The sequence below is a fragment of the Aythya ferina genome (genome assembly GCF_964211825.1).
Source record: "Aythya ferina genome assembly, chromosome: 7".
In the NCBI taxonomy this organism is placed as follows: Eukaryota; Metazoa; Chordata; class Aves; order Anseriformes; family Anatidae; genus Aythya; species Aythya ferina.
Window position 1 is genome coordinate 13,626,511 of NC_140302.1, and position 23,105 is coordinate 13,649,615.

A 23,105-nucleotide genomic window follows, 5' to 3' on the forward strand; every position below is an offset into this window, starting at 1 on the left:
ATGAGGTACAGCAACTTTATCGCACAGCTGAGAGAGCGATGCTGCTGAACACTAAGAACAAACCCACTATTTCAAAAACCAACTGAAGGTACTAGGAAAGACAGGGTTTTATCTGTACTGTATTGAAGTTACTAGGGTAACAGTATCCCAATCACTTCAGCTGTGGCTCCAGGGTTGTTCCCACTCCTCCTGCCACCCCCAAACACTAAAGATGTCTTACCTGTATTACAATATCCTGCCTAAGTACACCTATAGTATAATTTAAAAGCACTGCACTTACCTAAGAATGAGGTCAGAACCTTCATCAGCATGCCCACTAGAGCTGTCTGGTCAGTTTCACTCCTATTTACTGTATAACTTCTGTTCTACCTGCTACTCAAGAGACCTGCACCAGAATGCTCTTAAGAGCATAAAGCATGCCTCATCCAACAAGTAATCCAATCTCAAGTGACTCGTTTAACACCACCAGATAAAAAAATTAGAGATGCACTACACAATTCACAGAGCAAATGGAGACCCCGGAGCCTGTCTTAACGCAGGAACCAAAGACTAGTTATACTCCAGTCCTTCAGCAGCTAAAACCTCAACTGTAAAATATGCAGCTCTGAATCTCTGTGCTGATATGTTTTTCCACTCTCTTCAGCTGTACTCTGCAGGTCTATAAAAGCAGTCAAGCACACCATAAAAGGACTCTGCAAAATACAACCCGAACAATAGACGACAAAGCATGTCTACCTCCATTGAGTTAACACTGACTGCTTGGAATGTCTTTAAAACTACTATCTATAGAAAGCTTGAATTCATACTTTGGATCAATACTCAAAACAAGAGCTGTTTAATTATGAAAAGATTTTAATACAGTGCAAATAGTGCACCAATCTTGAATTTTTCAAGCTTTACAAAACAGTAGTTGTAAAATTAAAAACAAATGGCAAACCAGCAATTGACTGACATAGTTTATTTGATGTTACAACCAGACGAGCAGCTTCTCTCCAGAATAATTGTTCCTGCACTTCTTCACAAAATCATGTAGTCTGTAAAGGAAAAGAAATATTAGTTCCACAAGAATGAAACATTTTTGTAGCCACACCACTATACGGCCTGAACAACTGGTTACCAAAGAAGCCAAGGCCAGGTGAACAACAATGCCTTTCTTAGAAGAATGCAAAGTACAGTGAAGTCTTGAACCATCATGGCAATGAGAGCCTAGATTACAGCATTTCTCTAGACAATCTCAACAACCTACAATTGCTTTGACAGACACCTGCTTAAGACATTATACTCACTATCAGCTAATATCAACTCCCAGACAGTTACTTAAAAATAAGCCATTCAGAATCATTTGCAGTAAAACCAGACTTTGGTCTGTAACTGCTACTGCCCACAATATATCAAATTCACTAATGTTTCTGCAGCAAAGATAGTAAAATGTGGTCAGAAACTTATCCAAAATGGCATCAGGATTGTTTAGAAGGCATTTACTTGAGCTATGAGCAAGAAAACGAAGTTGGCACTTAAATACAAGTCATGCAACTTTGACCTATTTAAGACAATACAAACCTACCCTACCTTTAGCATACTGAGACTATTTAAAAACAGAAATGCTTCACAATAAGACCAACCAGTAAGATCTTTTAACAACAGTAAATCTGAGTTTAGTCTGAGCCATTACTTCAGTTTATCTACTTATCAGGTATCTCATGCAAGTTACAAATTATCAGCTCACTAGTAAGCACAACAGTGAATTTTAAATATTTAAGTCTCCCTTAGTCTTCAACTCTTGCACTACGTTCTGTATCAGTGCAAGTACCATGCTCTTTGCATAAATAAACATTGAAACTATATCATGGTCAGACGACAGGCCACTGAATGTGTACTCTTACAAAGCATTCCAAAGTCATACCTGTTGTCCATTTTCCATCTTAGGTATGTGCAGTTACTGAAAAAGAAAAAGCATTATTTGGTAAGAGAATAGTTTTAATCAAGGTCCTACCACTGTAGAAGAAATAGAAGAGAACACAAACAATATATTTTTTTCAATTGCTACAGAGCAACGTGTTAGGAAAACCTTGAAATCTAGACTACTGTGGAAGCTAAGGACTTAGATTTCAAGCATTCCCTCAAACTTAAGATCAGATCTAACAATAGCTGTTTACAGCTCAACTAACTCTCATGATACAATTGCATGCTCAATTATACCTCCAAGACAGAAGGCCTTTATTTGCCTATCTATTCACATTACTGTTTGATCATGCTTGAGAAATACCTGTTTGAAAGACTTGCATCTCAAAAGCCGTCGATAACATTTGTGCAGTAGCAACATGAAAAGACATGGGTTTTTACTCTCGTAACTACAGACTTTCCTGAAGAAATGTAATAATCAAGTCCCTGAACACTTCTGAGATAAACAATTGTCACAGATCATGTAGGTGGACAATAAAACCTATTTCAGGATTTCTTTCAAAACTACTGATAGCTGTTAAAGCATGTTGAACCATGCCACACCGTTATGTTCAAACACATGTTTTTCAAGACAAAGCTTTAGGGCAGGAGTGTATTCTGCAAGCTTTTTTCTGTGATATAGCACAGAACTCTTCCCAGCCAGGTTTTCCAGAAATCATGCTGATTAGTCTTCAGTTTATGCTTAATGCAAAGACACAAAGGTTAACAAAACTGGTGAAGAAGATCTAAACTATGTAGTCATCAACTAAACTATCATTTTAGAGGACATTCAAAGAACTTCAACCAAAACACAATTGTCTTACTATTGAGAATGCATGCTACTTTGACAAGTACTTGAAAAACAAGTCAAGGGAACTAGACTCTAGGGAACCTGCTTTGACAGGGGGGTTGGACCCAATCATCTCTTGAGGTCCCTTCCATCCCCTATAATTCTGTTAAGTCACACGCTGTGTAATTATCTCAACACAACTGTGTCTTGATTTCTAAAATGCTTATAGACTTTAAGAAAATTTAGATGAAACAGACAGTTTTAATTGAAGTGACAGTTACTTAACCATTCTGTATTAACACTCAGTAACAGCCACATTCAAGTACCAAAATTCTTGAAGGGACTGAAGTCACTCACATTACTGTTACCAGTGCAACTCTGCACGACTCCCTTAACACTATGAAGATGGTGCTCTTTTACACTGTTATGCTGTAAATTAATCTACAACTTTGCTATTGAAACAGCACTGAAGCAGAAGTGGTAAAAGGTTCCAAATAGCTAGCCCTCACCCTGTTGTTAGCCACAACACTGATTTATCGTATCTAATGATATGTATCTATAAGAACTTCAATTACAGAGGAAGAATTTCTCAGAACAGCTGCTGTGATTTCTGTCTTAGCTTCCAATATCACAGGCTAATAGTTAGCAGTTTAATGCTGACAACTGTATAGTTTACAACCACTGTCTTAAACACATTAAGCTGTGACATGACTTAAGTTTTCATAAAAATACACAACTACTTTTGTGTAAAGGTCAAGTTACACATGCAATTGCACTGTACTACTTTGAACCAGAACCTGTACTGTTTTGAACCAATGCCTCAAGTCAATACATCTGCTTTCTTCTCAATGGGAATTCCTTATTTCTGTGGTATTTTGCTATTTTTGAGCATCTCCTTTGCTATTAGCCAAATTTTACTTTTAAGTCACACAGAATAAAAATTATTATGCAGTCATCTGAACCTTTACAGGACAGACATTTCAAGTAAACACGTATGTATGCAAGGCAGTACAGTGCTTCCATTTCAGGAGATATCCAAGTGTTTCAGTGATTCAGTCACCACATCCATGCTCATTTCCAGTACCTGCTAGATACTTCATTTCTGATGAAGAGTCCCAAGAAAGTAGAAAAAAGCAAAAGTGAAGATTACTTAAGTTCGAGATGTTAAGCAACTTAGCAGCTACAAAGCTAAGCATCAAAACCCATCACCCTCTCCTCCCTCATTAAAATACTGTTGTAAAATCCACCTAGCTGCACAAGCCTACTCAGTATTTTCCCAAGGGCAGAACTCAGCAAAGGAAGGTGACAGGTCTTCACAGCCAGGCTACTACATAGCTTTGGTGGTTTTGGTTGTTTCATGATAAATAAATTCAGTCTCCCTCCAAGCTGCATACCTTTTAAGTTTGTATCAAGTTCCAGCCACAGCACAGGAAGCTCCCAGCAGGAAGAGAGCCCCCAGTTTTCCCAATCAGACCATCAGAACCAATTTAAAGCAGCCCTTCTACCTTGTTACTAATTACACAGAGTCTTTACCACCCACAACACTACATATGCTTAACAAAATTTCTAACAGAACACTACCTTGGCAGAGTAAGTATTAGATATTTATGCAGTCTGAGTAACAAGAGTTAAGAAGAACATCTAATTTGTATACTGAATGACTGAATTATGATATTAAAGCAACATGGTTAGATTTAAGAAAGTTTAACTTCAGTCAAGTGATGTAGGAAACAGTAATCTAAGAAGCATGGTTTCTTGGTGTATCAGTTAAGCTGCAGCAGTGATGAGCAAAACTAAGCTACTGAGCTGGTAAGAAGCTCTATGTGACCACACACATTACCTTCTATTATCCAGTAGAACAGGTAAAAAAAAAAAAATAAATGGAAGAAAGACAAAGTTATTCTGTTGAAAACTTTCTACTTGACATTTCAGAAGTAACATACACAGTCCAGCTTACAGATCATCTCATCCTACCTTCTTGCCAGCACCGACGCTAGCCTTGGCTGTGCCTCTGACTTTCTTCATTCTGTTCTTACGTTCCTTCCGCTGCTTCCTGGAAGTCTTCTTCTTTTCATACAAACCATGCTATTAAAAAAAGAGTTGTATTTTACATCTGTTCTCTGATACTAACTTCCAAAATGAAGTTTTCATGTTTTGAGCTAAACCAATTGTACTATTCCCGGAACTTTCAAATACTGTTTAAACCTGAAATACTAAATAGCTAGAAACTTCACTAGCTAGTGAATGACACAATAGAACAAGCACTAATATCTTATATGGATCAGTCCTCTTTCATGCCTCTTTAAGATCTTTAGTAGCAATTAGTTGACTTTTATTACCTTATCTCAGAAATAACACTGCTCAAGCCACCTATAATAGGTTTTAAGAAAAGCAACCTACTTTGCATTTGCAAAAGATAATCTATACAGTACTTTTAACATCATTTACAGAACACTGAATTCCTCATATATACCAGTACTTCCACAAACTGTAGTTTTTATACATGTAAATGAACCACTGAACACTTGAAAGACATTCCAATTGTTTTCTTTTTACTGGAAAACAAAACCTACCCTGGCAAGCCTGTGCTTTGGTTCATTTTTCTTTGCATAGTCCAGGGAATCATAGATCATGCCAAAACCTGTTGTCTTGCCACCACCAAAGTGAGTTCTGAAGCCAAATACAAAAATCACATCAGGGGTTGTCTTGTACATTTTTGCCAACTTTTCCCTGATTTCTGTTTTGGGGACGGTGGCCTTCCCAGGATGAAGAACATCAATCACCTAAAAAGAAATTAACAGGTTGTTATAAAAACAAAAACGAGTCAATATCCAGTACAACAGCCACATGCTACACTTCCGCAAGCTTAAAACTTGAGCTAATTCACCTTAGCAACACAGAGTATTATTAATTTAATGCAGAAGTGTTCCTAGCAGCTTCCTGCTTATAATGACAGGCCAGCTCACTACTTTAGCATCAAGATTTACCTTCAATGCACATGAAAATGTTTAAACGCATAAGCTCTTACACAGTGATAGCCAAAACAATTTCCAGGGCCCCTTACTTGTAACCATTAAAAGAATACCTGTACCCCAGAACCAACAAAAAAATAAAGACATTTTTTAGTATTTTTACCATCTGCTTGCGCTGAAGCAGTCTGTTTGTCATGAATTTCCTGGTTCTGATGGTCACCGTGTCATTCTGCAAAATGAAGTATAAAGAAGTGAAATAAAAGCCTAGTTTTATCCAAAATTACAAGCCTAACAAATATATAAATAATATACAGTGAAGAAACTGTGACTTGACTGTCATGAGATAACTTCAAACTCACAAACATGACTTCACCTGTGTGCCCTCACAAGCACACTGGTCCTAGGTTGTGGAAAACACCTCAGAGGAGTACAGTGAATTAAATCCAGTTTGCAACCAACACAGCAGCATCCCTGCCCCCGCTATCCTAACACACTGAAATGGCTTTTAATGAAAGACGTGGATGGTGAGCCCAAGTGCTATAGTAACACACGGACAGCTACAGGAGGAGCTACAGGGTTTGCCTCACTAGGCTTCTCCGAACAGCCCCGAACCCACCTCAGGGTCCAGCAGCTGTGCGGCACTACCCCAGCAGCAGGACCTGCGGCCTCTCCGCCCCGGCAGAAGCCGGGCGACACAGCGGGGACGCCCTCACACCGCAGGGACCCGGCTCCCTCCCGCCAGCTACCGCTGCCAGGCCGCAGCAGCCCCGCCGGCCGGCACAGCCGCTGCGCGCACCCCGTCCCCCCCATACCCGCCCGCCCCGCTCGGGCCGAGCCCCCCTGGCCGCGCCGTGCCCCCCGGAGCCCCCTCAGCGCGGGGATGGCGGCGCGGCGGGCGGATGGCGCGGGCCCCTCACCATGATGGCGACTGGCGGGCAGGCGGCGAGCACGAAGAGGAAGGGGCGGTGCGGCTCGGCCCGGCATAAGGCGGCGGGGCCTGGGCAAGGGGCGGAGCTGCACCGGGGGTGTTCGGCACAGCGCCGGAGCCGGGGGGAGGCGGCCGGGGCTGCGGGGGGGGCGCTTGGGCTCGGGGAGGGGCCGCGGTGCTTCGGGTCAGGTCCCGCAGCGGGTTCAGTCGCTGCCCGGCTGTGCCCGCTCGTCCCTCGGGGGGGGTTTGGGCACCGGCTCGCTACCGGCGTCCCGCGGGAGGCCGCACGGCCGGCCCGGCGTGGGGCGGTGCTCGGTGCTCCGTGCCCGGTGCCGGGCTCCGTGCTCTGTGCTCTGCTCCGTGCTTGCTGCCGGCCCGCGGGGCCGCGCCGCCACCGCCACCATGGTGAAGGAGCAGTTCCGAGAGAGCGACGTGGCCAAGAAAATGTGAGAGGGGCTGAGGGGGCTCGGCCGGGGCCGGGGACGGTGGGGAGCGGGACGGGGGTGGAGGTAGAGGTGGAGGAGGAGGTGTCCCCCGGTTCGCACTCAGCCCCGTGTCCCCCCTGCCAGAAGCCACATCTGCTTTGGGATGAAGTCCCCCGAGGAGATGCGGCAGCAAGCGCACATCCAGGTGGTCAGCAAGAACCTGTATAGCCAGGACAACCACCACGCCCCGCTGCAGTACGGCGTGCTCGACCACCGCATGGTGAGAGGCTTCTCCTTCTTCCTTAAAAAAACGCTTTCTTCGTAGAGTTGCTTAAAATTGTTAAAATAATGTGAGATAATGAAAGTAGACTTTTAATTCAAAATACATGCATATGTGTCTCCGATTGCACCAACTGTCAGTCGCTGTGCCGGCTGCTTTCTGTGTGGTTTGAGAAAGTTCCACAAAGCATCCTGAGGGGCAGGAGGTGAGTTTGTTCTGCCTGACTGTCGGAGGCCCAGAGATGGTCATCTGCAAAACATCACGCTGGAGATCAGTGGGCTGTAGATTGCTGGCAATAGCTGGTTAAGGTAGTATCACTGTTATCAGGATGGCCAGTGTGTGAAAAACATTTTTACTTCTGAAGGGTTAGGCCAAATGTAGCACTACCGACAGGCTTCTAATGCTAGAAAAAAAAAAAAAAAAAACACCTAAGTGCTGAGGGTCTGCTGTCAGGATAGCTACTAGCTTAAAAACTGTTGCATCTTCTGTATGTTCAGCTCATTATAGCTATAAATTTCTATTATCAGCATGTATTTCTTTTCTTTCACAGGGAACCAGTGAAAAAGACCGCCCCTGTGAAACCTGTGGAAAAAACCTAGCTGATTGTTTGGGACATTATGGGTACATTGACTTAGAACTGCCCTGTTTTCATGTTGGATACTTCAAAGCTGTGATAGGCATCTTACAGGTAAACATAATTATGATTTGTTATCAATATCTAGGCTACAGAAATGAAATTATTAGAATCACGGAATAAGTTAGGTTGGAAAAGGCCCATAAGATCATCAAGTCCAACCATCACCTAACACTGCCAAGTCCGTGACTAAACCACATCCCTAAGCATCACATCCACACGTCTCTTAAATACCTCCACCACTTCCCTTGGCCAATGCCTAACCACTTTTTCCATGAAGAAATTATTCCTGACATCTAATCTAAACCTTCCCTGGTACAACTTGTGTCCTATTGCTTGTCACCTAAGAAAAGAGACCGATATCCTCCTCACTGCAACCTCCTCTCAGATTAGTAAAGATTACTTTAAAGGCATTAGTTTAGAAGACAAGAATAAGGTTGTATTATACGTTTTTTTGGATCTGGTGTTTTTTAAAGTACCTGTGTTTAAGTATCACTCTTAGTAATATAAAGACATCAGTTTTATTTTGTGATCTCAGACTCATTAATCCATTATCTTTCTATAGTAGTTTGACCTAAGTGTAGGCAACGTAACTTAACTTTTAGAACATTCTAATAAAACTAAGCTCTGTTTACTTTTTATGGATTGTTCAGGTCCTGCAGAACTTACGTAAGAATTTACCTTATTGCCTGTATTATTTTCCTCTTGTCCTTTTTTTTGTGTGTGTGTTACACTATGAGAATTTGTCTTTAAACCAAGACTGCTGTATTTCAATGAAAACGTGCATACTATTGAAGAACCTAGGTTCTAATAGCTGTTACAATTCTCCATGGCTGCATTAAACAACTGTGTTTATATGTGTTTATATTAAAGATGATCTGCAAAACCTGTTGCCGTATCATGTTGTCAGTGGAAGAAAAAAAACAGTTTTTGGATTACCTGAAGCGACCAGGCCTTACGTATCTTCAGAAGAGAGGGCTAAAGAAGAAAGTGTCTGAAAAGTGCCGAAAGAAAAACACTTGTCCTTACTGTGGTGCCTTTAATGGTGAGTAGTTAGTGATAGTTATCTGCTGTAATGGTTTTTACCTTGGTGGCTGTGGTAGGCATCAAAATCTCAAATACTCATTCCATAGGTAATGGGTATTTTCTCTGGCCTTTCTTAAAAAACACATAGTTGCATTCTTAATGCCAAGCACAGGCTTATTCACTTCTCATGTATGTGGATATGGACATTGGCCTAGTAACTTATTTTGTTTTATGTATCTCTTCATGGCAGTGAACAATATTTAACACTTGAATAATGGCAAAAAAGTCTCGATCAACCACATATATGTATATAAAAATATTGGAACCTTTAGTCAGCGATCAGTACCTTAACATGGAAGACTAAGTTTGATTGAACTTCATGTAGACTTTACTTTTGAACTTCATTTGTCATAATTCTGTGACATTATTCTTCATAAGATTAAATATGTTTGTCGTTCTCTGGGAGGGTAACTGATTTTGGAACAATTACAATTACAATTGTTTTAAGTTTTTAAAAATTAAAAAGCAACATTTATTTGCTTGCAGGAACTGTGAAGAAGTGTGGTTTGTTGAAAATAATACATGAAAAATATAAGACCAATAAGAAAGTGGTAGATCCTGTGGTATCCACTTTTCTCCAGTCCTTTGAAACTGCCATAGAACATAACAAAGAAGTAGAATCCTTATTGGGAAGAGCTCAGGTGAATTTTGTTACTACTTGGATTTTTTGCTAGTTTTTGTGTGTGAAATAAAACTCCTCAAAGGTTTTCAGTATAGCACCTTAAGGTGGTCCGGTAGTTCCGGATACCAAGACACATGAAGCATGTTTGCCATATTGTTAGCATTGTAATAACGTTAACTTGGCAATCAATGAACAGCTTTGTTTATTAGATATGTACTTTTCTATCTGTAAATAAGGGAGATGCTCTTGGTGTATGAAACTTAAAGAAGCAAGAAAAAGAAAAAGTGTAGGCCCGTAGAAATAGCACATTTACATGTGGATTTACTGTAACTCTGAGATGATTGCAATACACAGAGCTATCTTCTTCAAAAGAACTTAGTATTGAGGAGGAAAGAGGAGGCTTAATAAGCTTTTTTGTTTCATCCAGCTTTGCATTGTGTGTGGTTGTGTTTCCTTCTTTTCTTAGCAAGATGGAAAGATTTCAGGGTAGATATATGAACAGAAAAAGGAATGAGCATTTTGAAGTTCTTATGCTGCATCAGTAGCTGTTCTAGAAGAGAAAAAATGTTTTTGTATTTATTTATTTAAAAAAAAAACAAACACTAGAAAGTATTGTAATTCATGTAAGTTTCTACTAATGAAATGAGAGAAAATATATTTTAAGTTTGTTGTAATGTTTATTATGTTATTTTGACAAGGAGCTATGAAATACTGCTTCAAAAAAGTAGCATAAGTAGGTACAAGGCAAAACATATAAGTTAAAATGAGGGAAGATAGACACCAAGAAAACATACCAAGTATACGAGACAATCAAAAGTTGGAGTAAATAATCAGAATAATCAGTAAATGAGGGGAGGAAGGAAGGGTTGAAAGTTGTTACTTGATGGCTTAATCATGACATTTTCTGATGGATTTTGTAGGAAAATTTGAATCCTTTAGTAGTACTGAACCTCTTTAAAAGAATCCCAGCAGAAGATATCCCTCTGCTTCTAATGAACCCAGAAGCAGGTAAGCCTTCAGATTTAATCCTCACACGACTCTTAGTGCCACCACTGTGTATCAGACCCTCTGTTGTGAGCGACTTGAAGTCTGGCACCAACGAGGACGACTTGACAATGAAACTGACAGAGATCATTTTCCTCAATGATGTAATAAAAAAGGTGAGTCATTCTTCAAGCTCTCCGAGACTGTTGCCTTCAAAAATATTTGATTAGAATTTAGTAGAGGAAGTGGTTGTATTTATCTAGTTGTTCCCAGGCTTATCAAGCAGTCTGTACTGTACTGCTGTGCTGTTTGGAATTTTATTGAAAGAAATTAAGTTGCTCCAAATGGAGCTGGCTATCTGGCTGCTTGCATTGTAGGACTTGCTGAATATCTACAGGAGCCCATAGGAGAAGACTTTTTCATTTGAGTTCTTGTCTGTAAACTTCCCCCACCACCACCACAGTCTATCACTATAACATTTTTGAGAGTTTGCTTACAATGAAAACATTATACTATACCTAAAGAGTTATTTTCTTTTGCGCATGCCTTAATTTTCTTTACCACATTTTTATTCTTTCTTTATTCTGTCATTCTTGTTCTTAAGAAACCAGGTTCCGTTAATACGGTTATTGAACTGATAGAAAAGCATTTGATGATTTATTATTTGTTTAGAGAAACAGCTCTACCAGACTATTTTTTTCTTTTCAGGATTTTCAAAACTGGGCTTTTGCCAAGAAAACAAAATCAAATGAGCAGTAACTCCCATGACTGAAGAATGATTAAATTCTGGTGATTTTCCTGGCTGTGGAATAATATTAGCTTAACTTCACTTGCTTGGGAAAAAAATAGCAATTTAAACAAATGCATATTTTTGTGAGTGTTGATGCTAGTCATAAGCAATTAGGTTTTCTGTTGGGTTCTCTTGTGAACAGCGTTATGCTATAGTAATGTAATGTAATTGTGCCTTTTTCATTTCTGTGACTATGAAGGGTTTTTAACATTATTTTCCAAAGTGTTCAATATCAGAAAAAAACACCTTGACTAGTTTAGTCTATTGCTATGCTTATTTTCTGAACTGGGTGACTATTTTGTTTAGCACAGGATATCAGGAGCCAAAACACAGATGATAATGGAAGACTGGGACTTCCTTCAGTTGCAGTGCGCCCTGTACATTAACAGTGAGCTCTCAGGAATTCCTCTGAACATGGCACCTAAAAAATGGACCAGAGGTTTTGTTCAAAGACTTAAGGGAAAGCAAGGTTTGTCTAGAAAGCTGTTTTTAATGAAGTCACAACTATTTGATATTCCAAAGCACGTCTTTGTTACTATTGTGTTGTGCTACTGTGATGCATATTGAAAGGTATTCTAATGTGTTCTCTTAGCAGACAGCATTTTGAAATCAACTTTCTCTAAAAGAGTTTTTCACTTGCTGTTTTTTTTAGGTCGTTTTAGAGGCAATCTGTCTGGAAAGCGAGTGGATTTCTCTGGCAGAACAGTCATTTCCCCAGATCCTAATTTAAGAATAGATGAAGTAGCAGTGCCTATTCATGTTGCTAAAATATTAACTTTTCCTGAAAAGGTGGGTAGTGTAGAACCAAAACTTCTGTACCCTTTTGTTTTTTAAACATATATCAGTTTTGTCCTTCTTCATGGTCTGTCTGTAAGAGGGAGTAAATGTGTGGTTTATATGTTCAGCATGTCATTCAATGATGTTTTGCCAGTTCTGTTGCTGCTGGTAAGTGAAGCTTGTAGTATCAGATATATACAAGTACTGTGAAAGCATATGGGGTAAGGAGTGACACACACATCAAGAGAGAATGGTTCAGCTTGCTGTTGTTTAAACTTTTATATAGCTTCATATGTTCATTGGTGTAACTGTCTAAGGAATCGTTGTGTGTTTTTTTCAATTTCTGAATTTACTTCCCAGATTTCTTAATGTAATTTCACTGTGATGTTGTGCTCTAAAACAGGCTTAAACTTTCCTCCTCTATTTCCTCCTGCCTGTTCCTTTCAGCAGCTGAGGCTGTGAGGGGAATTTTCAGTTGAGCCTAAAATTTGAAAACACAGAACACCAGCAAAAACAAGAGGTCTTGAAACATGTTTTGTTTGTTCCTGATTGAAATCTTTATGCAACAGGTTAACAAAGCAAATATTAATTTTATGAGGAAACTTGTCCGGAATGGTCCTGATGTTCATCCTGGAGCCAACTTCATTCAGCAGAGACACACACAGATGAAAAGGTACCTGTCATTAATGATTCACTTTTCATCTCTCCTCACCAACTCATTCTTACTGTTGTATGAAACCTGTAATATCTACAAGGGTTAAAATGGATCTTCATTTTTAGCATTTTTCATAAAAGGCAGTAACAAAAATCATCACCTAAAAAGAACTCACACACTAAACCTTAGGAGATTGTATGTTGGATTTAAATATCAAGTGCACATAATAAGGATAGTGAACTGCAATTAGGTTTCTTTATGACTGAGTGTCTTTTATTTAGAATAGACGCTAAGATGCTGTAGATAATATAGGAACTGGAATGAGACGTGCATTTTGGGTCATATTGACAGGTGACGAATGGAGGCAGACAATATTGGTCACTTTGTGCTGGCCTTTTTTATGGGAGGACTAATCTGCAGTCAATCTATGGATATTGACTTCTTGTGGAGAGTGATGTTTTACATGGGCAGATAGTGATATGACAAAGGGGAACGGTTTTTAACTAAAAAAGGGTGTTGGGGGTGTTATATTCGATGCGAGGAGGAAAGTCTTCGCTATGAGGGTGGTGAGGCACTAGAACAGGTTGCACAGAGCAGCTGTTGATGCCCCATTCCTGGAATTGTTCATGACCAGGTTGGATGAGGGCGTAGGTAAACTGATGTAGTGGGAGGTGTGCCTGTCCACGGAAGGGGAATTGGAAGTAGATTAGCTTTAGAGTTGCTTCCAACCTAAGCCATACTATGATACACAACATAATTGTCTGTGACTGAAACGGCCTATTCTCCATGATGCAATTGAAACAAATACTTTGTATGGATTAGCTTTTTTCTTAGTTCCTGTAGTAATAACTATAGTTTTAAGTAACATTAAAAATCTGTTCGTTATTTAAAATAACAACAAGACTGATGTTTAATGATGCGATGAACACCAGTTTTGGCTTTTAGTCATTGTAGTACAAATGCTCCAATGTTCAATGGAGGAATTTGCCTTATAAAGAAGGGATTTATTTTCAGTTGTCTTTATGTCTTCTGACTCCATTGTCATGTGTTACTATAAGATTTTTGAAATATGGAAACCGAGAGAAGATGGCCCAGGAGCTGAAGTTTGGTGATATCGTGGAGCGACATCTTATAGATGGTGATATAGTCCTGTTCAACCGACAACCTTCTCTTCATAAGCTGAGCATCATGGCTCACATTGTAAGTGCACACAGTCTAGCAGACAGGTAATGCATCATGTGAACATTAGGTGGCCTACCTTTGCTGCTGTTTGAAATAAACAGCTTCTTCTCTAACTGCAGGGACAAACATGAATGAGGTGCTGTTTGCATGGGAATTAATGTGTAACTGCGTAACTATGCAGCCTGGATGATTCTGTGAATAGCCATGAGTGAACAGACAGTATCTGTTGCTGTGTAAGGATTTAATTTTTGCAGAGTTGATGTGGTCTTTACAAAGCATATGGTGTTCTGTGCTTTGTATAAATATTTCTTTTAATGCAACTTAGGTACATTTGTGTAATATAATCCAAGTCTGGTTTCTGACTGAGTTGAATCCTATGATCAGAAATTTTCATTCATGTCTAATAAGAGAAAGTATAAAGCCTACAAGGAAGCATTCGGGCATGTTTTTTCATCTGTTAGCATGCTTGATTGCATGTGCATCACTTTTTTTTCCCTCTTCTTCTGTTTACAGGCTAGAGTAAAACCTCATAGGACATTCAGATTTAATGAATGTGTCTGTACGCCATACAATGCAGACTTCGATGGAGATGAGATGAACCTTCACCTTCCTCAGACAGAAGAAGCAAAAGCAGAAGCACTTGTTTTAATGGGGGTATGCAGGTCAAGTTGGTGTTGAGTTAGGCCATGCCTTGTAGTACTTATGTTGCATGTGAAATCTGAAATAATCATTAAGATCCCTGGGTATGGATAGTATGTAGCTGTGAAGCTACCTGAAATCATGCAGAAGGGAATTCAGAATAACTAGGGCTGTTAGCCTTATAGGTAGTCTAATAGATACGTATTTAGCATTCCTAGAAAATCCAGAACTTTTAAGTAAGTACATGTCATCAGTATGGTTCTACCTGGCTACTGTTAACAACTGCTACCAAGATAGGGTGGCTGTTACTGAACAGGTGCGTGTTCTGGTCTGACAGCCTGCAGTTTCAGGATTATGGTTAAACTGGAAATGAGGCAGCAATAGTGTGCTTGTACTGGAAAAATGAAGTGCATGACATAGGTTTCTGTGGGCCTGCAAATAGTTCAGGCAAAGCTGTGGCAGCCATGTACTGCCCAGGTGGGGATCTGGGGATAAGTAACTGGAGCAGTAATTAGTATGACTGGGAACTCATACTAAATACCCTGATTTTATTAACCAATCTCTTTGCTGTAGATTGATGTCTGAGGAGAACAATTTTAGTTGATGAATGTGATCCATGTTAAAACATACTGGTTTTAATATTTAGTGCATGTAAGTGATGTATTTTAAAAATATTCAGGAGTGAAGTGGCTACCTACTTTGACCTCAGTGTCAGATCTAATTCCTGATCCTGACAAAGCCTAGCAGTATTATGCAAGAGACTGAAAAGTGACTTTGCCTCTTGGTTCTTAGTTATGTCTCCAAAGAATTCAAATAGATGCAAGATCCTCAGTAGCTAGGCTTAGCTACAATCGGAAGAAGAAGGTTTTGTTACCATTGCTAACAAAACTGTCTTAAACAATAGGTTTACCGCTGAATAACAATTGTGTCTTCAAGTGTGTAATTTTTGTCTTATGTCTTACAGACTAAAGCAAACTTGGTAACACCAAGAAATGGAGAACCCCTCATTGCTGCTATTCAAGATTTCCTTACAGGTGTGTACGTAAACTTGATTTAGAGCTGTGTGATTTAACAGTTCTTTAAGAATCACTTCCCTCTTCTTTATAATTTTTTCTCTACTAATTTAAAAGTTTCTCCTTTCAGGAGTCAAATTGACGGTATGAGAGTAAGGCCATTGTCAGTCTGAAATGTAATGATGTTCTTCAAATTTCTTCTGATACTGTCAACCTTTGTAGGTGCAATTTTTAGTAGCTTTGCATATGTTCTGCAATCTTTTCTTTGATTTCAAAAGTAAATATTTTGTGTCTTCATGTGCAATATGTAATGTGAACTCCTTATAATTATGGGAGAGGATTTGAACTCATTATCCTAAAATGAGTTTTAACCAATAGTAAGTACTGTAAAGTTTATTTATCTATTTGAGAAAAGTCCAGTGAATATTGAGAAAGTGTAAAAAAAGGAATATGAAGGCTTTATTTTTTACCTATGGGATAGTGTGTGAAAGAGAACAGATTGTAGCAGTGCACTGTCTTTGTGCATTTTTGGAAGTTTCATGGTATTTTGCAGAGTAAGTATCAGAATCAAATTAAGTTAGTAGTATCAGAATCAAATTATTAATAATGAATAGTATTAAACATAGCTTTTAAATACTTTAAATATTTTAATATTTATAATAGCTTTTGCATTTAATTGCTTTTTACATTCTAGGTGCCTATCTTCTTACACTAAAAGATACCTTTTTTGATCGAGCCAAAGCCTGTCAAATCATTGCTTCTATCCTGGTTGGCAAGGATGAAAAAATTAAAGTTCGTCTTCCACCTCCAGCAATTTTGAAGGTGTGTCAAACTATTTTTTAACATTACAAAGACTTACCATCTGTTCTCTTGACCCATGTTGATGTTCTCAGCCGAGAGACAGTCGTTGTGTCTTCTGGTGTTTGTTTTGTATTATATTTGATACTCTAAGGCATAAGGTGCAAAGATCAGAATTCAAGTTGTTTGATGGTTCCTTAGACTGAACAGAGTCAACCTTGCATAGTATGGTCCAGATACAGGATTCCACTGTGGTTCAAACAGTTTGGCTATTGTCCTGTTACTGCCTACTCCAAGACCACCTGCCTGTTGATGGTCATACAGCAGACAAACCTAGCATGGGGCTAGGTTGAGAAACTGTTGTTCCTAGGGTGTGCTGAAGTAGTGTTAAAATGCTCAGCAGTTCTAGGTTTCAATATCCCAACTGTAGGTGGTGTCAAATCTGAGTGATAGTATATTTTAACTGTTAACCTGTCACTGTGTTGAAGATTAAAGAGAATGAATGCTATGTGATTTTTGTTACATCATGTACACAAAAAGTATTGTTAAGGGCTGAATATCTGTGTATCAGTCAGAAACTTGGAAAAGACCTGTAGTATCATTTAATAGAATGGATTAGAGTCTATTAAGCCTTCCTCCAAATATATTTAAGGGAACCTCTATTTGATTAATCTTGTATATAAGGCAAATACTCATTTAGAGAGAATTTTGTACATTTTCTAACTTGTTAAATAGTCATTAAATATTCATTCATATGTTCTTATAGTCCATAGATAGTTTTAAAACTGTTATATGTGTAATATTAAGGGAACTTCCTGAATTATTCAGAAAGAGAAACTAAAATTTGAATGAATAATAATAGCAATAGTAATGTAAAGCAAGTTCAGAGCATTTAGCAATGATATTTAATGTAAACTTTATGAATTTATATGAACTTTTTGATAACAAGGAGTATTGGTTCTTTGACTGCTTCTGTCATTCCAAATGAGTAAATTTAGCACTAGATGTGACAGTTACTTCTGTTTAACTACATGTCAGTGAAGTACATAATTGTATGAATGTTGAGCCTCCTAAAAATGTAAATAGGAAGCATTATATAAAGAACTAAATATAAATGTGGCATCATACTTGGGGAATGAAATAAATGTGGCATTGTATTATTATTTTTTTTAATTTTCTAATCAGGAAGGGAAACGTGACAAAGGGAGAAATAGTATGTTTCAGTAAATTCATGCACATACCTTTACGTAAAGGAGAGCCATTTGTGAATCAGGTCTTACATATTTTCGAAAATGCATAGTACTCCCGTATTCATAATAATGCTATTATGGACTGCCACAAGTATAGTTCAGTATAGAAAGATTACATATTAAAAACAAAAATTTACAATTAAATTCCTGCTTGCTGGTTTTACTGCTGTTGTATCATAAACTCTGTAACCGTATTTCTTGTCCTTTTGTTTTCCTAAGCCTGTAACACTCTGGACAGGAAAGCAGGTTTTCAGCCTCATTCTCAAACCCAGTGATGACTGTCCTGTAAAAGCGAATCTGCGGACCAAGGGCAAACAGTATTGTGGCAAAGGGGAAGACCTGTGTTACAATGATTCTTGTGAGTGACACTTTTAAAGCTCTGTTTTAAAAGCCTTCAGCAAAACTGTAGACACTGTTTTGTTGAGTTCATTGTTGAGCTTACTGGAGGAATTAAAACACTGCCTTGCATTAGTATTCTTGAAATGGAAAAAAATGCATTATTTTTTTTCTCAAAAGTTGAAGTCATGCTGAACATCAAAGAAAAGACTTAAGTGGTTTTTTTTTTTTGTAGTAAAATTTCTGTTATGAGATGGTAGGCTTATTATGATGCTGAAGTATTTAAAGGTAAGAAAGATAAGAAAAGCCAAGAAGCTTAGGAAGTGATTATGTGGATGGCAAATGGGAAAAAAATTAAATATCTCAAGTAGGGTAGTGATGCAATGATTATAAATCAAACAGTGAAAGGAGTTAGGAAATAAAGGACAGGAAGATAAGAATCTTTTGGAGGTCAGACCATCTGCCATTTGGGGAAGTCGGAGTGGCAAATGGCATGCACAGCATCAGGGTTGAAGAGGCTGTAGGAGAAGAGCAAGGCTTCTCCAATTAATCATTTAACATTATATAGTAACAGTTGAAAGAGAACTTGAGCAGGTGCGATTAGCTCGTCTCCTTGCTGATCATAAATTTGAGCTTAGGTACATAGGTGCGTAGGGAGGAAGCATCGGTTTATAGTAACTCAGGCATGCAATGGTGATGTGAGAAAGAATTCCCATTGAGGACTTGGATACACTCCACACCAGATTCTGACAGATTTCTTTGTTAGACAGGATCACTCTGTGGTTGTCAAGTTGGCTATAAACATGAAGATACTATTTTTTTCAGCCTGAGAGAATGTAGGGTGAAAGGCAACAAAACAATCCATCTTATTCTCTTGTGTGAACATACACCTTTGTCTTTCCTCTGCATCCTTTTTGTTCTAGAAGATATAGGTTGAATTCCGGTTTTCTGTGTTTAAAAGTAACACGTGCTGCAGAAAACCTTTGTATGGCTCTGTTTAGTTCTCTGAAAAAAATCGGTTCCTAAAGCTAATTAGCTAACACTAATTCTATTCAGAAAATTGTGCAAATTCTCTGAAGTTTCAAGAAATCCTATTACCGTTTTGTAGTAAGTGGTAGAGACCATGGACTTGCAGTTCAAGATGAGTATTTAAATTGGTATTGAAAATACTGAGCGTAGAGTATTATACACATACATTTAGAGTGTTCTGCAGAAAATGATTTAAATTGGATCTATCTTCATATATAAGTTCTTTGAAAGATGCATGATGAAGTTAAGAATTAACATATATTGTATGGTTTGCATACCAAATATGTCTAAATTTTATGTGCAGAAGATACTTTTCTAACTGCATAAAGGCTGAAAGTCACAAGGAAGATTCAGTGCCTGAAATGGAAGGTTGGTGATGAAGCAACAGGAGGTTGTCGAAAAGAGGCATTATGTACAGGCCACAGGGCTAAAGTCAGGATGGATGTCTTTATAATATGCTTCCACTATGAGACATCTGCTTTCACTATGTCTTTTAAATTTAAACTGTGCTTCCAGAGGTGAAATGATTATCAGAATCTTTGAACAAAGAGAACTGTAGCTTGGTTTCTGAAGTTTTGTTGGTGTGATAAAAAAAATAAATCAATCAAGAACTGTCGTTTGCTATGCACAACAGAGGACTTTATTTCTGGACAGATAAGATTAAAACCTTGATTTTGATTAAGGAAGCTAAGTTTAGCATTTTATTATTTATTTTGTCTTTAATGAAAAAGATTATTCAGAAGTTTCTCAGAAGTCTTAAAATAGATACAGTTGCACTTCTAAGGAGGAAAAGTAATACGTAAATGTTTGCTTTTCTGGGTAAAATTAGTTAGTAGATAGTCCCCTTAAACATTTCTACAGAAATGGTAAATAGCTAACTTTTTTTTTTTTTTTTTTTTGTCCTTCTTTTTTGGTCAGCAATGCATTTATTTACAAACCTGCTCCATAACTGATCACAAGAGTTTAGGTAACGTTTTAGAACAAATATGAGTTGTTTTTCCTTTTCTACTTGTAGATGTCACAATTCAAAACAGTGAGTTAATGAGTGGCAGCATGGACAAAGGAACCTTAGGTTCTGGATCCAAGAACAATATCTTTTACATCTTGCTGAGAGACTGGGGACAGGTAGAAGCTGCAGATGCCATGTCACGACTAGCCAGGCTTGCTCCTGTCTATCTGTGTAAGTAACACTGAAGTAAGTTTCCTTCTGAAATAGTATCCTAAAGCAGATAAAAAAACAAAAAAAAACAAAAATCAAAACAAAACAAAAACAAACAAACAAAAAAAAAACAACAATAAAGCATGAATTTTGCTTCAAATACAATGTATCCCATTTAAAAATCAAGGAAACAAACAAACAAAAACACTACAAGCCAAGCAGCTGAAACTGACAAATGGTGAAACAGCTGATATTTACAAATTTTAACATTTCTTGATTTTCATTTCTACTTTATTTCTGTCAGATTGAGTTGATCCTATAATCCTTCTGTTTTATGACAGCTAATCGTGGCTTTTCAATTGGAATTGGTGATGTCACACCAGGTCAGGGCCTGCTAAAAGCTAAGTATGAACTCCTGAATGCTGGCTATAAGAAATGTGATGAGTATATTGAAGCTCTGAATACTGGAAAACTACAGCAGCAGCCTGGTTGTACTGCAGAAGAGACACTAGAGGTAAACATTTTAAATGGACTCACTGTGTATATATATATATATACAGTAGAAAGTTCATGAATATATGCACATAGTTTGTAAAGCTCAAAGGTGTCTACTGAAACTTCAAAATACGAGCAAGTAGGGCCCTTATATACACAACTTTAGTTGTCTGTATCTTCTCTTAGACGCATACAAGCATCTCTATGTTAAATGCTTGCTAAATAGTTAACAGCTGGGATCCTCCCACCCCACTGGAAGTACGGAAGTGACATAGAATAAAATTACACAGGTAATTGAAACAGAGTTAATTCCATGTACCCATGTGTAGTAAGTTAGTTAAGAACACTAACAGCAATGAATCTAGTTCAATTAAAAAAAATACTCTTAGTTACAAATCTGTTTTTTGTGGTTTTTTTTTTTTCTTTTTACTAATGAGGGCAAAGGTTGAGTGTACTTTCGTTACTTTTTTTTTTTTTTTTTTTGGTGGTTGGTTGGTTTTCTTTGAAAACTTTGATAAAGAGCAATGAATGTTGCCCAAAAACATATGGACAGGCTCTTAATGAAGTCAACTGAAAAATAGCCTCTTCATTGCCTTTAGTGGTTTTAGATGTTTATTCTGTTGGCTATCAATGTCTGTTTTTTATCTTTTAAAAAGTAGAAAGGAAGTATAAAAGGGAAAGGGAGGGGTAGAAAATCCTATGCTGTGCTTTAACTGCCACAGGTGTCTAGTCTGAAGTTGTACTCTGCCTGAACAAAGTTTTGCCATGTTTTTCACTATTCTTCTGAGATGCATATGGTTTTTGATATAACTGTTTTCTTAAAAATTGAAGATACTGTCAATGTATAAGTTAAGTCCAAAATTACTTTTTTTTGTGGCAATCTTTCACACTGAACAGTGAAAAGCTCAGTTCAACGTTTGGTTTAATTAGCTTAAGCTGGTGCTGCTAGCAAAAGAGGTTGTAATGTCCCCAGGTACCCATGTCTTAGCCCAACAAAGAATTATTGTACAGCAAAATAGAAAATTACATGAGTTAAGTTACAATTTATTTTACCCAAAGAAACATCTAACCTTCTCTTAATTCTGCTTTGAAGTTCCTATTGACTACTGACAGTATTGTGGGCAAGTGATAGCATATTGTTTGTGTATGGTATTTTTAACTAATATCACGTCTATGTTTTCTTGGATTTCAGGCTTTGATCCTTAAAGAACTCTCAGTTATCAGAGATCATGCTGGCAGTGCCTGTCTCAGAGAACTCGACAAGAGCAATAGTCCCCTTATTATGGCTCTCTGTGGTTCTAAAGGTATCTGAGCTTTGGAATTAGTTTGCTCATTCCATCTTTTTTCTCAGAGTTACTTGTTCTGTCTTTATAGCTTGTTTTATACAGACAGTTGTGCAAGTACTAAATTCACATTATATGAATTCGAAATGACTCCTCAACAAATAGAGTTTGGCTCTAGTTAACTGAAAGCAAGTTTTTCAGTTCTTTTTACTGTACTGTTAAAGTACCTTTTATTGCATCTTTAATGTATTGGTGCAAGTTGAAAAGCATCCTCTGAGAACTTTAAATGTTCTTAAAATATTGATCTTGAATTAATTTATCAGCATAGAGACATCAGTGGCACTTCCCATTTCAATTACCTGTATCATACACAAAAGTCATCCAGAAATGTTTCCTTAAGAAATGGAAATCATTAAGCCATTTTCACTGCTTCCCTTCTAAAGAATATCCTATATAGTACATATTTGTTTTATACTCAAATTCTGATCTGAGCTTTCCTTTGTTCTTTGTAAGATTTTGAAGGAACTGCTTAACTCTGTCTCTGTCTAGAAATTGTGGAAAGCCTCAGGGTGGCATGAGACTACTGCATTTTGAAGACATTCTTCAAAGTCTTACAGAGATATTGAAATCTAAAAAGAAGGCTATATCAAATGTATAATTTGGGAATGTGGGAGTCATCTTTTGCAAAAAACATTCAGCAAATAAGTCTTCTTAACTAGTGACTTAATTCTCTAAGGCTTAATTTGTTGTAGGAATCTTGGTAGACACTGAACCCTTGATTTAAAAAAAAATGTTTTAAATATGCTTGTTGAAAAAATTGTGAAGCAAAACACAGAGGTTAAGATCATGGGATTTATAAACCACAACCCATAATAAAAATTAGGATAATAGAAGGCCCATCGTAAAATAGTGGTGGCATGAATGTCCGTGACTTAAAAACTAAAAAGGGGTTTTAGCTACATAGATAACTAATTTAGTTACTGCATAAATACTGATATGAACAGAACAACAAATAGAAAATCTTTTTTTTTTTTTTT

General features: G+C 37.9%; 2 protein-coding genes across 5 annotated transcripts in view; one reads left to right on the plus strand and one right to left on the minus strand.

Moving 5' to 3' along the window:
* Window positions 1–943: 943 nt before the first annotated feature.
* RPS24 (ribosomal protein S24) lies at window positions 944–6,754 on the minus strand. Of its 3 annotated transcripts, XM_084526422.1 has the most exons (7): window positions 6,621–6,754; window positions 5,867–5,932; window positions 5,305–5,514; window positions 4,706–4,816; window positions 3,816–3,833; window positions 1,904–1,939; window positions 944–1,034 (listed from the first exon to the last, which is right to left on the minus strand). In XM_084526422.1, the coding sequence occupies exons 1-5, from the start codon at window positions 6,621–6,623 to the stop codon at window positions 3,828–3,830; spliced, it is 396 nt and encodes a 131-aa protein (XP_084382548.1). In that variant the 5' UTR covers window positions 6,624–6,754; the 3' UTR covers window positions 944–1,034; window positions 1,904–1,939; window positions 3,816–3,827. The 3 variants fall into 3 exon arrangements, with proteins under 3 accessions (XP_084382548.1, XP_084382549.1, XP_084382547.1); XM_084526423.1 differs by lacking the exon at window positions 3,816–3,833; XM_084526421.1 differs by lacking the exons at window positions 1,904–1,939; window positions 3,816–3,833 and having other exon boundaries at window positions 4,677–4,816.
* Window positions 6,755–6,916: 162 nt separating this feature from the next.
* POLR3A (RNA polymerase III subunit A) overlaps window positions 6,917–23,105 on the plus strand; it is a 37,161-nt gene continuing 20,972 nt past the window's right edge. The window contains exons 1-17 of one of the 2 annotated variants that reach the window (XM_084526402.1): window positions 6,917–7,077; window positions 7,201–7,336; window positions 7,887–8,024; window positions 8,844–9,015; window positions 9,543–9,697; window positions 10,599–10,838; window positions 11,759–11,921; window positions 12,105–12,241; window positions 12,799–12,902; window positions 13,943–14,084; window positions 14,580–14,720; window positions 15,670–15,739; window positions 16,413–16,540; window positions 17,986–18,124; window positions 20,147–20,311; window positions 20,632–20,804; window positions 21,978–22,089. In XM_084526402.1, the coding sequence (XP_084382528.1) occupies window positions 7,034–7,077; window positions 7,201–7,336; window positions 7,887–8,024; window positions 8,844–9,015; window positions 9,543–9,697; window positions 10,599–10,838; window positions 11,759–11,921; window positions 12,105–12,241; window positions 12,799–12,902; window positions 13,943–14,084; window positions 14,580–14,720; window positions 15,670–15,739; window positions 16,413–16,540; window positions 17,986–18,124; window positions 20,147–20,311; window positions 20,632–20,804; window positions 21,978–22,089 (2,359 nt within the window). In that variant the 5' untranslated portion in view covers window positions 6,917–7,033. The remainder of the gene's footprint in view (window positions 7,078–7,200; window positions 7,337–7,886; window positions 8,025–8,843; window positions 9,016–9,542; window positions 9,698–10,598; window positions 10,839–11,758; window positions 11,922–12,104; window positions 12,242–12,798; window positions 12,903–13,942; window positions 14,085–14,579; window positions 14,721–15,669; window positions 15,740–16,412; window positions 16,541–17,985; window positions 18,125–20,146; window positions 20,312–20,631; window positions 20,805–21,977; window positions 22,090–23,105) is intronic. The other variant, XM_084526403.1, reaches the window with a different exon arrangement.